This window comes from Gallus gallus, chromosome 5, assembly GCF_016699485.2.
Source record: "Gallus gallus isolate bGalGal1 chromosome 5, bGalGal1.mat.broiler.GRCg7b, whole genome shotgun sequence".
Taxonomy (NCBI): domain Eukaryota; kingdom Metazoa; phylum Chordata; class Aves; order Galliformes; family Phasianidae; genus Gallus; species Gallus gallus.
In genome coordinates this window covers 51,119,145-51,134,971 of record NC_052536.1, presented here as the reverse complement: position 1 = coordinate 51,134,971, position 15,827 = coordinate 51,119,145, and the positions used below count along the sequence as shown (strand labels likewise).

The 15,827-nt window shown below is 40.0% G+C and overlaps 1 protein-coding gene across 5 annotated transcripts in view; it reads left to right on the top strand.

The window, feature by feature from the left end:
- Positions 1-15,827, top strand: part of AKT1 (AKT serine/threonine kinase 1) — a 71,133-nt gene that overhangs the window by 38,565 nt on the left and 16,741 nt on the right. For all 5 annotated transcript variants that reach the window (NM_001396388.1, NM_205055.2, NM_001396387.1 and 2 more), the window contains 7 exons: positions 5,114-5,225; positions 8,121-8,268; positions 9,797-9,928; positions 10,096-10,161; positions 11,771-11,839; positions 12,543-12,668; positions 13,949-14,077. In NM_001396388.1, the coding sequence (NP_001383317.1) occupies positions 5,114-5,225; positions 8,121-8,268; positions 9,797-9,928; positions 10,096-10,161; positions 11,771-11,839; positions 12,543-12,668; positions 13,949-14,077 (782 nt within the window). The remainder of the gene's footprint in view (positions 1-5,113; positions 5,226-8,120; positions 8,269-9,796; positions 9,929-10,095; positions 10,162-11,770; positions 11,840-12,542; positions 12,669-13,948; positions 14,078-15,827) is intronic.

Genomic DNA, 15,827 nt, shown 5'->3' with positions numbered 1-15,827 from the left:
TTCAGCACTTGGTCTGTAGCCAGAGGCTTTTACCAAATGCACTTTCTGCAGGACACTTCCCTTCTGTTGCTGCTAACTGCATTACTTACAGTAATTATTTACCGCAGATCACTGCTAAGGGATAAAAAAGGACGTCTGTTGCCTTCCCTTTGTCCAAGTTGCTTTCAGAAAGAGTTAACTTAAATTGATTTTCACAACAGAAATATGTTGCTTTTTTTGGCAAATTGAGCTTGTCAGTCTTAGCATTTATATATAAACAAGTTTGTTGCCATGGCATCAGAGCATTATCAAAAAGACAAGACACATGCCTGTACAGTGAGGTGTACCCCCATAAGAGGGACTGCAGGGAGGTGGTGGGTGGAAGGATGTACTTAGCAATGGCTCCTACCTGGAGAGCCAGTGACAGGTTGGGAAGACCTCAATGCTCGTGGGGATGGGCTCCTCACTACGAGTCACTACTGTGCTGGGGATCTCACTGAAGCAGCTGTTGCCTCACCAGGATTTAATTTTTCATGTAGGCACTGGCATGCAGTGTTGTTAGCATCTGATGTGCGGTTCCCTTCTGGGTACCCTCCACGCTTGCATTACTTGGGTTTGTTTTGTACCACAACTCTTCCCTTTGAACCTGCTTGCCTTGTGCTTTCACTTGAGTTAACTTGTCGAGTTCACGTGAGTCAATTGGAGTAAGCTCTGCAGGAATGCTCAGGCCTGAGAGTGGCTCTGCACTGCAGAGGATGCCTGCAGAAGGCTCGTGCCAGTGGAGCTGGGGTGGCTTCAGCTTAAATGTTTTGTAAGAATTGATCCTTTTACTTTTCTTCTTTATTTCTTTTCATGATCGTGATAGCCCTGATTTTTTTTTTTTTGTTAATTAGTGAGAGAGAGAGTGTGTTTTTTTTTTTAATGAGATGGCAGGCTGTCTCTGTCAGTCTGTTCTTTGGAAGGGGTCCCATGTTTCTGATTAAAAATTTTACCCTCTTCTGCTATAAAATAACGTTGGCTTTCTTTAGCTTTGCAACTAGAAGTTATTTTTTCTGTTTTTCTGTCCACGACAAAGGGACCCTTCTCACTTGTAACGTAAAATTTATATTAATTCATATTTTATCCATCCACGAGAAGCAGAGATACTGAAATCAGGAAGAAACAGTGAAACGTAGTAACATTGTCTAATAATGCTCTATCTTTCCCAGTAACAGTTATGGAGAAAGTAATAACAATAAATGCAAACTATGCTTTAATCTTATAGGATTTTTTATGTAGTTTATTTTACCTAGATGTTGCCTTCTAGTGATTTTTTTTTTTTTAAACTTGTGAAAGATGGTACCTGAGCACTAACTGTGGTTTCTGAGTCATACTTGTGTCCGTGTTCCTTACTTCATCACTGCTAAGATGGAGTAGAAATGCTGGTACCTAAATAGTTATGCTCCAGAGACCCTGCAGAGAAATAACCAATAGAGCCTGTGTTGTAAATCTGTTAGGTAAGTAGCCTTTGTACTGATTGTAATCTCAGATTACCATGTATGTTTACCCATTAGGTTATAAGCTCTTAAAACCGTATAGCTGAGAAGAGCAGTATATTGTGATAAACAGCATGGAGAGAGAAAGGCTGTTCCTATTAGGAAGAAGAGATTATTTCTCTGGCTGTCCAAAAGGAGGGTGGACTGCAGTGGGTTTTGTTGCACAGCTGAAAACATAATTGCTCAACAGTGAGTGCTCCTTTTGGGGCAGGACTGGATATCTGCAGTCAGGCATTTATCACAGGGCACAGCATGGCCAGATCAATAGGCACATTTTCTGAGTCTTCAGCTATTCTGACCACCTAACTGTAGGTCTTGAACTCAGGGCTCCCACCTCCTCTCTTTGGCCATGCTAAGCTATTTGGAAGGGGGGATCTGCTCAGTGATGCTAGAATAGAAAAGCACCTCAACGCAGTATTCCTTTTTTGACTTTCCAAAGTCTTATTTATTCATCTTTGTTTTTTTTTTTTCAACTTGCCTTTTTTTTTTTTTAATTTTTTTTCTTATCTCCTTCCTTAAAGAAACCAAAGCAGGAATGGGAAGGATGCTTGACATTATTGGTTTGAAGTGTGATGTCATTATATAGGGAGCAGAGTTTGACACTTTCATCGCAAGTAATCTGCCTTTTAGCTTAAGTGCTGGTGAAGCAAATATTGTGACATTTTAGAAAGTCACTGGGATAATACTAAGTGTCTTTCAAGCACAAAATGGTAATTTACATTTGAATGCCTTGGTGTCTGTTCCTGTTAGGAACAATTTCTCTGTCCTACTTACTGTAAAAGACCAAACACCAGGAAAGAATCAAGAGGTTCTTTAGAGCAATTTAAATCATTTTTTAACAGGCTGCTGTTTATAGTATTTAGTTTGTTGCAAATGGAGGATTTATATGCTGTCCTGTTTGACAGGAAAGACTGTCATCAAAGTGGGTAAATGACCATCAGCCTGTAGATGAAATGTGGATGTTTTTACAGCAGAACCCCCAGAAGTGCCATGAATCAGACCTGATATTATGCAGAGTCTGTACTTGTGCTCTGCCATAGTGGTGCCTGTTGCTGTACGTGATAATAGAAGGCAACTTTGCTGCTTCTTCAGCTTACCAACTACAATAAAGAGTACAAAGTTGGTTCTAAATGTAGGAAAAAACCCACTGCTTCCTAACTTGAGTGATAAAATCCATGAGCTGGTTCTCTCCTTCTGCAGCAGTGTGGGAGCTACAAACTTTTGGAAACCTGTGATGTACAGCACTTACACTGGTGAGGCAAGTTAAAAATAAAGCCTTCTGTATTTTTTTCTTATGTGCTGTTATGATTGAGCAGGGTAATTAGACAGCATATTGTTCACTAAACAAAACACTTCTATGTGACATACTTGAATTATAGTGGTTATTAACTGACAAATCTCTATTATTCGTCTTGCTGTATGCATTAAAGATTGCTGGATCAGCAGGCTTAACAGATATCGATGAACAGTGCTGACTTGGGGGAAGAGCAGTGGTATTTATTTGGTCCCCTTCTGTGACAGACAACATCTTCTGTGGCTTATTATGCTGAAATTAAATGGTTAAAGTTTAGAGCTCATGGTTAATTGAAGTATCTATGCTGCTACTTCAGGGTATTTATTCTGAGGCACTGAATACCAACACCTCTCAGTTTGTTTCCTTACGACATTGTACTTCTGGATAAGTGCAGGAAGAGTTCTGGATTTGCAGATTAGAAATAGCCTCATTTTCTTCTGTAGGTCTTCAGCCAAATTCCATATCTGTGCCTGCATTGTGCAGATTCATAGAGGACAGTCCCGGCCTTAATCTAGTTGTGTTAAGCAGTCAGGCAAAAATGGGAGATACAGCAAACAAAAAAACTGAAGAGCAGAATTGAAGAACAGGGCTTACCGGGCTGTGTCAGGTCCTGCAGTTGTGTTCAGCATTAGTGGCCGTTCTGCAGAGGACGATGGAGGTGCTGGAAGGCAGAATACAACGCTCTGGAAGCAGGACCACATTGCTTTGTGGAAGTCCTTTAATCTCTGTGAATAAAGGAGTGCCGTTTATCACACTAAAACCTTTTCATGACTCATTAATAAACTTTCTCTTATCTAATTGCTGTACTTTAGTAGGATGCAGTATAACCTCAGCATGCTATTAAAGAAAAATCAGATTTTCTTGTCATGAAAAATGCAAAGTTACTCATTGAAAACCTTATAATTCCAGTAGCAAATGAGGCACGAAATATATTGCCAAAATACAGCACCCAAAAACACTGGCGGTAAATATTTTATCTTGGTGCTAATTAAGAGCTTGAATTTAAAACTGAGCACTCTAAATTTTCACAATAATAAAATTAGCCTAACGATACCAGTGGATCCCTACTAATGTGGACTCTTAATCCACATTAATAATATGGCCATATCCTGTTTTCAGCTTCTGTATAGCTGAATGAATGTGTTTGTACCTCTGGCAGGAAGCAGAATTTTCTCCTTGTCTTTTCAGTGCCTTCCTTTCACTTGGAAGCTGATTTAGACCCTGAAGACCAAATCATAGTGAGTTTGTGGTTTCATTGACTGCTAGGAAGAATCGTTAATGGAAGAACACTTCTCCCATTATCCCTCCACTCACTTTATTTTGAGTTTGCTTAAGAGGAACTTTTTAATTAGCATTGGATTTTACTTTAATATAAATCTGGAAACTGTAGAGCTTTGGTTTCTGCTGTCATTTAATCAACCTTCTTCTGGCTTGGTTTGTTTTTAGTTGCTTTAGGGTTTACATACCCTTGATCAGGTGCCCAAATTTGAAGGATAAGCACTCATCATATCCTGCAAAGGTTAAAACAGAAGATGTGTTTATTTTACTTAAAAATTGATAAATCATGCTCAGCTCTTCGGGGGGCATTTTTATGAAGGATGTGGTGTTTTTGAATGTGGCCACGTTTCCTCAGAGGCTCAAGGTGCTGTTTGAATGCTGACAGGGATGCAGACTGTTAACTGTGTGTCCATCTGGCTGAGCGCAGCGGTGGCAGCTCTCTGTATGCTGTTTCGAATGGGGTCTCTTATGGGCTATACCCTACAGTTTGTTGTTCCGTCTAATGTATGTGGGCTGAAATGCTTTCTACCAGAGTCTAATCTCCATCAGAGCAATGAAAAATGACTAAATACACTTTCCAGCAACTCCTTGAAAGCCAAAGACTGGATTGTATGTCAGGAAGATCAGAGGATGGGAATCTAGAGGCTTGGCTTTAATTTCAGTGGATGTAATTGCTGCGTTATCAGCTGACTTTGTCCATGTGTTCTTCTCTGGATGACCTTTGGAGCGTAGGATCTGTGTCTGAATGGCTTCTGTGTCATCATGACACATTTCTACTTACCTCTCTGGGCAGACCAAACATGGAGCCTTTCTAAGCAGAATTTGTTCTCCGTGCTGCTTAGATTGCTATCTCACAAGCTATTTATTGGTTTCATCAACACAGTAAATTGTTTCAAGTTGCCTAAAGAAGTACTTAGAAAGATTTCAATGGCTGATTAATTGCAACAGTTTGCTAGATAAGAATAAAGACAAATGATTATTTAAACCTGCTTATGTACCATGACTCTTTCTTCCTTGATTGTGGTAGAGTGCCAGCTGATGAAGACAGAACGACCTAAACCAAACACATTTATCATTAGATGCCTCCAGTGGACCACAGTAATTGAAAGAACATTTCATGTGGAGACTCCAGAGGAGCGGTATGTTTCATTCATATTTAATACATAAAACTACTTGCACAAGCAGATGTGAGTGTTCAGCATTAATAGTAAGTCCTTTCCTGAAGCTCTTACTTACCAGGTGATGTACATCTAGACTAAAAAGTAACAAATAATTTTTCAGTGTCTCAGGTTTAGTTTGTGTTGTAGCGTAGAAGGTTCCTTAAAGAGAGGTTGGCTTTTAAGAAGGATATTGTCTGTCACTGAAATGGTGTTGGTTTAGGTATCCAAAAAAGCCAGGTGTATGTCTGTACCAGCACACAGGTAGTTATTTCTGGAAAGTTAGGCTTCATTTCTCACTAGGAACTATGTGGTATGTGAAGCGTTTCTGACCTGGGAGTTTCTGGAAGGATGAACACAAGTGAAAGAGATTCAAGTGAAGTTGAGGTGTATCACAGTGCTGACCTTTTAATTTGTTTTTAGACTCCTTGTTTTTAAAGGAAAAAATGTTAGTAGTATCACTGAGTATCACTGCTGATTGCTAATGTTTTATGCAAATTAGATAATAAAGGTGATAGTTATCTGCTGCAGGTGCAGATTTCTATTTCAGCTGTTAGGAAACAAAGCTAAGAGCATGCATCCTGTGCACTCATCATTAGAGAATTGATCTCTAAACTCCTAACAGAAGAGTTTTCCAGCACAGCTACTCTGCAACTACAGAGTATTTAAATATTTACTTGCTCTTCAGGAACTGAACTTAAATTATTCCAGTATCATTGCCCTAGGGGAAGGAGTATTTTAAAACCATGGTGCTCCCTAGGTATAATACTGTTACGTGTTTGGTTTTAAGATCAGCAGGTTCTACCTAATGTTCTTTGCTTTTTTGTACTGTAGCTTTTGTGCGTAGTGATTTAAAGACACTTCTTATTTATCGCTTTTGATTCTATTACAGTATTCAGAAGAAAGTGGGATCACCTTAAAGCGAAGAAAAATAAACTGGTCCTTGTTTCATTTAGTAGCTTTGCAGTCACTGACCCTAAAGAGAGTGAATAACAGTTTCCACCTGGGGAAATTTCAGTCTTGTTTTGTTCCCTTCTAGCCAATGAAGTCAACTCGGTGACACTTCAGAGCTTGGGCGTTAGTCATCTCTGTTGTGTACGCTTGAGATGTAAAAGCTGAAGGTGAAATTCTGTTATCCCAGAAATCAAAGAGATTGACTTCAGGAAGGCTTCGATCTCAACTAAGTCAGTAATAAATCCTGAGACAGATGTGGAGGTAGCCTTTAGCCTCTCTGTGCCAGTTCTGAATAACAAACGTGACTGTTAAATAAGGGATTATGTTTGTGATTTTTAGTGAAGGAGTCTCTGTTGGGAGCATAGGAGAACATCCAGAAACAATTCCTATGTTTAGCATCACCTTATTGCCTCAGAGAGGGCTGGGTAGCATATGTTGAACGGTCTTTTGCAGACACATCACATAGGTGCACATTAGGTGAAGAAAGTGAAGAGGTGATTTGTTGTTTTTTTTCCTTAACCTCAAACTGTACTGTGATTCTGTACATCTGCTGAACCTCTTGGAGATGAGGGAAGATTTCCTAGATTTCTTCCGTATCTGTAAAGTAGAAATGGATGCTGTGTTAGTCAGGCAAAATCCCAAACAAAAAACTGCATGAGCCATAAAAGGTCTTAGGTGTAATCAGTGCAGATTGCATTAGAATCTTATGTCGGGTACTTTTTCCATGGATTTTGCTCCCCGTGTGGAATACTTTGCTTTTTTCATCCGACAGAAATTGCAATTCAGATGATCAGGCATGATTTTTTTTTAATCTGATATTTCATTATGTGATTTCACAGAACCAGTGAAAAATTTGACATTGCTTAGGATGGTTTGGCTTCTCCTGTACATTGCCGATCATGTGTGGCATTGCTCAGAATTGGCTTTTTATTTATATTCCTGTTGTCACGAGAGCAGTTTACCTGGGATGTCCTAGGAAGAAGAGTTTAGCCAGTGCCCTCAGAATTTCAAGTAAGCCACAACATCCCATTCCTTGAAGATGCAAAAGACACAGTAAAAGACGGTAAATTCACGAGTCCACCAAACATCTCTTCAGCCCCTGCACATCTTACAGGTCTTCCCAAAACCCTGCAAGACATTAGATTGTATGTTTTGTGTTCAGTACGTTTGCAGTGAAATGAGATGCATGCCAAAAACTTTAATTTCAGTAGTTTTCAAAGGTGTGAAATTTCCTAAAACTCAGTAGACAGAAAATGGTCCGCATAGGAGTTAAAGGGGTCAATAGCAGAGCAGCAGTTGCTGAAACAGCTGTGGAAACTTTCTTGTAACCATGCCCCTGTCACTGTTTTTGCTGACATTCTGCTAAACTTTTTACAAAAGAGCTGCTGTCATCCATCTATCCAAGAGAGGAATAACTTAAAACTACTCTTAGAACATTCCTTGCCGTTGAAACTTGGGATATGTGTGTGAAGAGGTGGCATAGTGCCCCCAGCAGTTGGATATACGTGTTTCAGCACACTGTAGGAATGGAGAAGCTGTGTTTAATTGCTTGTGCTGTGTGGCATGGGATCCTTCTACATTTTGGTTTTGGCAAGTCTGCTTTTGTTATGTAAATCTCTGTATCACTAGGTCATATCTTGACGCGATGGCTGACAGCGTAGTAGAAGTCTTGTTTGCTAAAGAGTCTTAAGTCGTATATGGACTGTGGGGACTTCTCGTCTTTTATTTTCTAGTGATAAAGACACAGCCTGAAAATGCTCTTAAAAATGTATTTTTATAGTGCTTGAAAACACATAATTCAGTGTACATTGCAGTGGTGTGTTTGAGAGCATTAATTCTTGTGTATTCCTTGGAGACCTTTGCTATGGCAGACAGTAATCTGAAGTCACAAGTAACAAATGTCATTGCTTGTATGTTTTCCAGGGAAGAATGGACAAAAGCTATCCAAACTGTTGCAGACAGCCTCAAGAAACAGGAGGAAGAGATGATGGATTTTAGATCTGGTTCTCCTAGTGATAATTCAGGTGCTGAAGAAATGGAAGTTTCTATGACAAAGCCAAAACACAAAGTGGTAAGCGAGCGCAGCAGGAATAACGATAAATTTTAGGTCTTCTTGAATGTAGACAAGAAGCAACCATCAAGGCACATCTGTTCCTGTAACAATTATGCAGTTGTTGTAGATGGGGCTTCTGGATGAAACAACTGTAAGAGATGAGGAGGTACCAGTCAAAGCCTGACTGGTCCACCAGCATTCTGAACTTGGATATAGTGCTTGACTTCCGAGGCCAGCTCAGATCTAGAAGAAGTTTGCCCATTTTCCTGTGGTACAGAAACTGAAATTGTAGCTTCCATGTACCTTGACTCTGCGTAAACTCTGTGTTGTTGCAGGCTACTGCAGTATACGCCAGTATCCGCAGTATGCAGATTTAGGGAGGATCCAGTAGATTTGATAACTCTGGATTAAGTGCCTGGGTTTACTGACAACCACTGATATGTCTGTACATCGTGCTCATAGAGCTTGGGTTTTTGCATTGGGTAGAGCATTGACTAAATTGGCTTGCACGGAAACAGTATTGTGTCAGTGTAGGTCTCTGCCCTTTGGAGTCCTTTTGGACATCTCCCCTCAGCCTTCTTTCTGCCCTGTCTGTGCCTCTTATTTGGGTTTCCATTTTCCAAAGGATTCCCATTGACTCTTGTAATTGAAAATTAATCGAACCTTCTCCTGTGCAAATGCCACGTCTGGATAATACCAAAGCATTTCTTTGTGTCCTTGTCTCACTATTGTCATCCCCCATTACGTTCATAATTTTGCTTCAGTTTTGGCAAGACTGATGAAATTTTTAAAGATAAAATATAAACTATTCACCAGAGGCTGCTGTGTATGTCTGCCAGCCTTGTGTCGCGTTGTTGGTTTTAGACTGATGTGGGTGACTATTTTTGTGTCACTCTGAATTGTAGCTGCCATTAGCCTTCTGCATCCTTGACTGAGCAGATACAAATCTTTCTGAGTGCTGACAAAGCGATCAAAATGTCTATAGAGTGATAATATGCTAAGTAGTGAATGAGTTTTCTGTTAGCAGGCAGTTTATGGTTTTTCTTGGTTTGATCGTGTTTGAGAAGTGTACTGCTACTCATGTACCAGGCCTACAGTAAAGCTGGGGAGAGACTTTTTTTGTAAGGGTATGTAGCGACAGGAGGAAGGGAAATGGCTTTAAACTGGAAGTGGGCAGATTTAGACTAGATATTAGAAGAAATTCTTTATTGTGAGGGTGGTGAGGCACTGGAACAGGTTGCCCAGAGAGGCTGTGAATGCCCCCTCCCTGGAAAAATTCAAGGCCAGGCTGGATGGGGCTTTGAGCAACCTGGTCTAGAGGGAGGCGTCCCTGCCTATAGCAGGAGGTTGAAACTGGATGATCTTAAAGGTCCCTTCCAACCCGAGCTATTCTACGGTTGTGATTTGTATGGAAGAATCACTTCTGCTGAATTCAGCTAAGCAAAAGTGTTAATGCATGCACATAGTATTCTTACAGAAATCTTAGAGTGATGTACTTACTGGTAGTTCATGTCATTCAGTTCTTGTTTATCTGTGTCATTAACAGACCATGAATGAATTTGAATACCTTAAGCTACTGGGAAAAGGCACTTTTGGAAAGGTCATTTTAGTTAAAGAAAAAGCAACCGGACGGTATTATGCTATGAAAATTCTGAAGAAGGAAGTTATTGTAGCAAAGGTGAGTAGATGGGAAAGTCGGAAACGTGGTTCATGCTTGCTGTGGCCTTCTGGAAAGTCATAACAAGGGTACTGCGAGCACTTGTAAGTAATCGCTCCAATAGTGTTTGAAATAGACCCCCTGATCTGCGGAATCGCTGTAGTGATTTCCTTCTGCCTGTGTTTCAGGATGAAGTAGCACACACGCTGACAGAAAACCGTGTTTTACAGAACTCACGGCATCCATTCTTAACAGTAAGTATTTCTTCCTCTACTGATTGTAACTTCGCATCGTGACAACTGGGACTTTCCTTGATTTGGTTGTTTATATAATGCATCTGAGCTCTGCCTTTTTAGAGCAGGTACATATTTTTGTATGTTTCCATTTTTGGGAAGCATAAATTATAATCCTTTCTAGAGTCTTATGGATCAGACCTTCAGTGCCTCTTGAAATCAGAGACTTTGTAGTTTCAGGATGTGGTTTGATGTTATGGCTTACCTGTATAATGGCTGCTGTCTCTTGAGAGAATTATTTGCTTTCCCTGTCCTCCAAATGCTTGCCATCCTTTGTGACAGAGATCAGGATGACTCTGACCTTCTGACAATGAGTTCAGGGTTACAGAGTGGGAAAAGCCCTTTAATTTTTTTTTTCCTTTTCAAATTCCCACAAGCAGCTCACCGTGCAATCATAGCTGTTGTAGTGCCAGCACGAGTATGGGGGTGGGACAGGGAAGAGCAGGACCGTGCTTTATCTGCTGCTTTCTGCTTAGATTGTGTAACTGTTAGATGAAGCTGTAGCCTCACTTTACATCTCTAGCACCAGTAGTCTCTCTGGATTGAGTTCTACTTCAAGATTTTGTAGTATTCATTACAAGTTTGCTTTGAATCATTTCCAACCTCTTCAGAGACCTGTGTAGTATCCTGGTGGTTTCCTTCATCCAGGTACACACGAATTTAACTGGAATTTAATCTTTAAGTGTGACCTCTGGAAGTAAATATTAGCTGAATTAAGTATAATCAGTTCATGTTTGTTGACACATCTAAAACCTGATCCTCCCTTTCTTTGTAAAATCATGGCTGGTATAAAAATGATTTCCCTAATAATGAAGATGATGATCATACCATGTGTGGTATTTTCTCATTGCTTTCATAAATGCTAAAATCCAAAACAAGGACTGTCTTGAAGACAGCTAGCAGAGCACGTTGTAACCAAGAAACATAAGACCATGGCAAACAAGTTGGTGTTACTCTTGCTGCAGGAATACCCATGACACAACTGTGCAGAGGCACCTTGTGACACTCCATCACACCCTCTGTCTGATCCGGTTTTGCAAATTGCTCACAAGTGGATATTGATAGCATTGCTCAATCCCCTGGCAGGCTGTCAACAGAGAGCAGTTGCAGTGAGCAGGGCAGAGACCAGGGGGCTGGTGTCTGTAAGTGCACTTGTTTCACACTAGTGGGCTTGCAGCCAGCGTGGCAAAACCTTGTGCTCTTGGATTTGGCCCACTATCTGAGAGATCAAACTGGGAGCCTGTGGCCTGGGGAGGATATTTCAGTGCCACTGCTGGTGCATTTTGTGCAATTGTAATGGGTTAGGGCTTCCCACAGCATTATAGTCGTTACTGATAGCTTCTGCAAGGGATTTTTTTGTGATGTTGCATTAAATATATTTAATAAAATAAGTTGGCAGTGGATCAGTACTCAGCTCAAACAAGAAACTGCAAGTACTGTATGAGAGTTAAGAACAAAAAGTCCACTAAAATCTTATTTTTTTGTCTGTCTGGTATTCTGAAAACTTATTCAAAATGCTTTTTGTAACTGTCAGTGTGATCTTCTGAGTTTTCATTTAAATCTGTTTCAGGCTTTAAAGTATTCCTTTCAGACACACGATCGCTTGTGTTTTGTTATGGAGTATGCTAACGGAGGGGAGGTAAGGGAAATGTAATAGTGTTTAATAATGTAGGATATTCCTGTACTACTACTAATTGTGCTTGGCATTGTTTAGCTAAGGTCTGTGTTTGCATTTCTAGTTAATCCAAGTTGTCGCAGCTAAACAGAGCTGTCTGCAGTTTTAACTAATGTTAAGAATTAAGACTCGTATATTTCTTCACTCCACTTTTAGCAAGTGCAGGTTTTGGGTGTAGGTATGTATTTTACACATGACAGCAACATACTTTAATCTGACATTTAGTTATTCAGAAAAGCAACTTGCTTTCTGTTTGCTTTTAAGGCAGGTTTTATCACTTCTAGATGAATATTATGAGCACATTTCTATGGAGAGAATTTGAAGTGCAGCAAAATGCTGTTAGTTACGAAGGCAAAGATGAAATATATTTCTACAAGCTGTGCCATAAGATAGTTTTAATATGTAATTGTAATTTGATTGAACGGTTTTATTTTCTATACACACAAGAAAGTGTAGCACACGAACTAGTTAGTTATTAGCATACATCTGTGAATATGAGTTATAATGCATTGTTTATGATGGCTTTTAAAACATTTGGGAACACAGTTGGGTGTAGATGGGAAGGGGTTTTCTCTTAGGTAACATCAGATGCAGGATGGCCTGCAAAGTGTTAGACGTAACTCGAAAACATTCGCAATCTAAATGTGATACTCTGTTGGTCTGGTAGTTGTTTTTCCATCTGTCGAGAGAGCGTGTATTTTCTGAAGACCGGGCACGTTTTTATGGGGCTGAGATTGTTTCAGCGCTGGATTACCTGCATTCAGAGAAGAATGTGGTGTACAGAGATTTGAAGGTATGTAGAAAAACAATTTCAAAGGCTTTTTGGATTTGGGCTTTCGGTTTCTTAGTCACAGAAGTAAATGAGCCTTGACTGTAAGAAAGCCTTTTCTGACTGAAGTTTAACATAACAGTTATTGCAGCTGTCGGGTTTGACTTTACAGGGTGTCTAAACACTTTCGTAGCCTAAGAGCTTGTCTAATGCGTTTATCAGGGCTCTGACAGTGTTTTGGAGAATACAAAGAGGGTCTGAGCATCATGGGTTGTGTTCTCACCTGACTGCTTGTTCCAAGAGAAACCTGTCTGGCTTCATGCGTGGTGAAATACAATTCTGGACTCTTCATGCCAGGTCTTATCAGATACATGCAAATTCACACTGTGTGGATGTTGTTCTTCCTTTCAGTCTGTTGTGCACCACTATCTTCATAGTACCTTCTTGCAGAGAGAAAATTGCATAAAGTTCAAATGACTTATGTTTGGTGAGCAGAGAGGGAAAAGCACCAAGTAATAAATCTCAGGGAAAACAAACTTGGGAAGTTCTTGAGGGTACTGCAACAACAAAACTGGTTTTATGAAAAGTGTTTTCAGGAGGGAATGAGGTGATGCTACTGGGAGCATGCTAGGTAACATTTGCAGGCCACTTCAAAGTGGTTTTAGGGATTCCTGCTGGGATTTTGTATCCCATATCGCTGTGATTTCTTTGAAATTGCACTTTGTTTCATACATAGTTGAAGCTCTATCTTGAAATCTGGATGGCCTTGTTAGAAATTGGTAGTGCAGACTAGAATGAATATCAAGTGTTGAGTAGATGTACAAAATGATTCTCATATAAAGGATCTCTGACAAACGGTTCCTTAAGCTTACACTTACTTATTTACTTTCATTCATTTACTGCTCTTTACTAGTACAGAATATTTTATGCAGTCACTTAAGAATAAAAGCAGAGATGAAGTTATGTGAGGAGTAACAATACATTATTTTTAAAAGAATCTGGTGTTCTGTTGGTGACGATATTTTGGAAGCATAAATATAATGTTTACATTCTGTATCTTTTTGTATATATGACCAGTTACCCAAAGACTGCAAATGAGTCACCTAATGCTCCCTAAAGAACTAGGGAAAGTGATATAAATGCATATTTAGATCACACGTGCTTTGGCAGCTACTGTAGTTCAGACTCCAGTGAAAACATGCTTCAAAACTGTAATCAATCTCCAGAAATTCATGGTTTTTATTGACTTGCTCAGGTGCAGCGTATGTTATATCTAATGTGTTTCCTTTGGGTTTTCTTCTCAGCTGGAAAATCTTATGCTGGATAAAGACGGGCACATAAAAATTACAGACTTTGGACTATGTAAAGAAGGCATAAAAGATGGAGCAACAATGAAGACTTTCTGTGGCACTCCAGAGTATCTTGCACCAGAGGTCTGTTGACATTGGCTTTTAGACAAAATTATATTCTTAAATGCCATCCATGACAGCTTTACCAATCCGTAATAACTCCTGTGCCATAATGTGTTCATACAGCACTACTGTTACATAACACATACTCAAGATCTTTTATTCATCATTCTGAGACATACCTTCGCTATGAAGATGTGTGATAATTTCCAGATGTGGTAGCATTTTCCTGTTGCTCTAGGGAATATTTACACTATAACAGAGGAGTGTTTGCTTCTTGTGTCAGAAGTCTAAGTTAAACAAAACAACACAGAAACTTGTATGAAGGAGCAAGCTCTTTTTTCAGTGCTTAGCATTGTGTATGTTAAAAGTGCCAACTGCTTCATGGCTGAAAATGCACAAGGTCTTCCTCGGGGTTGATTTATTAAGGAAATAAGCCCAAGCAGGGAACTGGAATCCCCAAGCATACATTTTGGGGGCTATTTTTTCTACAAAAAAAATATTTTTGCAAAGCATAAAATCCAAATCCATGGTTGTAACATTCATCCTGGAAATACTTCTTTGGGAAGTTGTGCAACACAGGTGCTGTTAGAGCAGTGAGTTAGTTAAGGGCAGATCAAAAGCGAAATTGTGTGATAGAGGAGATGTATACGTGGTATTTTGCAGGCAGATGCTGGTTTTCTCTGCCTACGCTCCAAGCTGTCTGGAAGCAGTTGCTATATTAGCAGGGCACAGTGCCTGAGCTCATGCCCCGTGCCTCTCAGAAGGGCTCATTGCCTACACTTTGCTACCCGTGGTGTTACGGCTGCCGTCCAGCTCAGAGCGCAGGCTGGAGCAAGTCTTGAGCTGCCAGCAGATTAGGTATTGCAGGCACGCCCAGAATGTATTCTTTCTCCAAGGTGTGCATTGTAAACCTTCCTTGAGTCAAAGTACGCAAAGGTACAAAGCACAGAAGACCAAAGTGGAGGAGGAATATTGCTGTGGAGAGCTGATGTTGCTGCTGATCAGTGCTTTTGCAGCTTGCGTGGTGGTGGCAGCGGAGGCAGTTGTATGCTCTCGTATTTTTGTTTTAACTACCAGCTGCTCTCAAGGGCCTGCAGTCTTGGTAATAATGAGGAACATAGGCACCTGTCGAAGTAGCTTGCAGCAAGGAGCTGGAGCCAGCTCTCCATGGATCACTAGAAGTCTTCAGTATTTCTAAATTGGGGTCCATGCAGCTCAATTTGAGATGCACTGATGCAGGGAGTAATTAGCAGCACAACAAAGAGTATTTTTTTAATTCATAAACGTGGCTTTTATTTGGTGGCTCTCCTCCTAAAATCAATGGCTGAACTTCAGTTTCTCATCAAGGATTTTGTGAGGTGATTAAAAAAATATTTGTTTTTTTCTTAACTTGGAATGTGGCAGTTCCCTGCGTAGATGTTATGTTGTTCTTTCAGTTATATTATTTGCTATTATTTTTCTTTTTCATATTTATGATGAGTTGGCTCATCCAAAACCCTGAAGGACAAAACCTTCTGATTAACACAGCTCTCTCCCGTACTTTCAGATCCATCTGTTAAACTCTGAAGGCTTTTGTCATCTGGTTGATAGCATGCAAAAAATCTAGAAATTGTGTGTGAGTGATGTTCTTTGCATTTAAGGTCAAACATCCTTAAAAGCAGAGGTCTCGTTCTCGTTATCTGTGTCTGTAACTTGAATCTGGTGGAGCAGCCTGTTTGTACAGTTGTTGCATAGTTGTTTTTAGGTTCATATTGGAATCTTGTGCATGGAT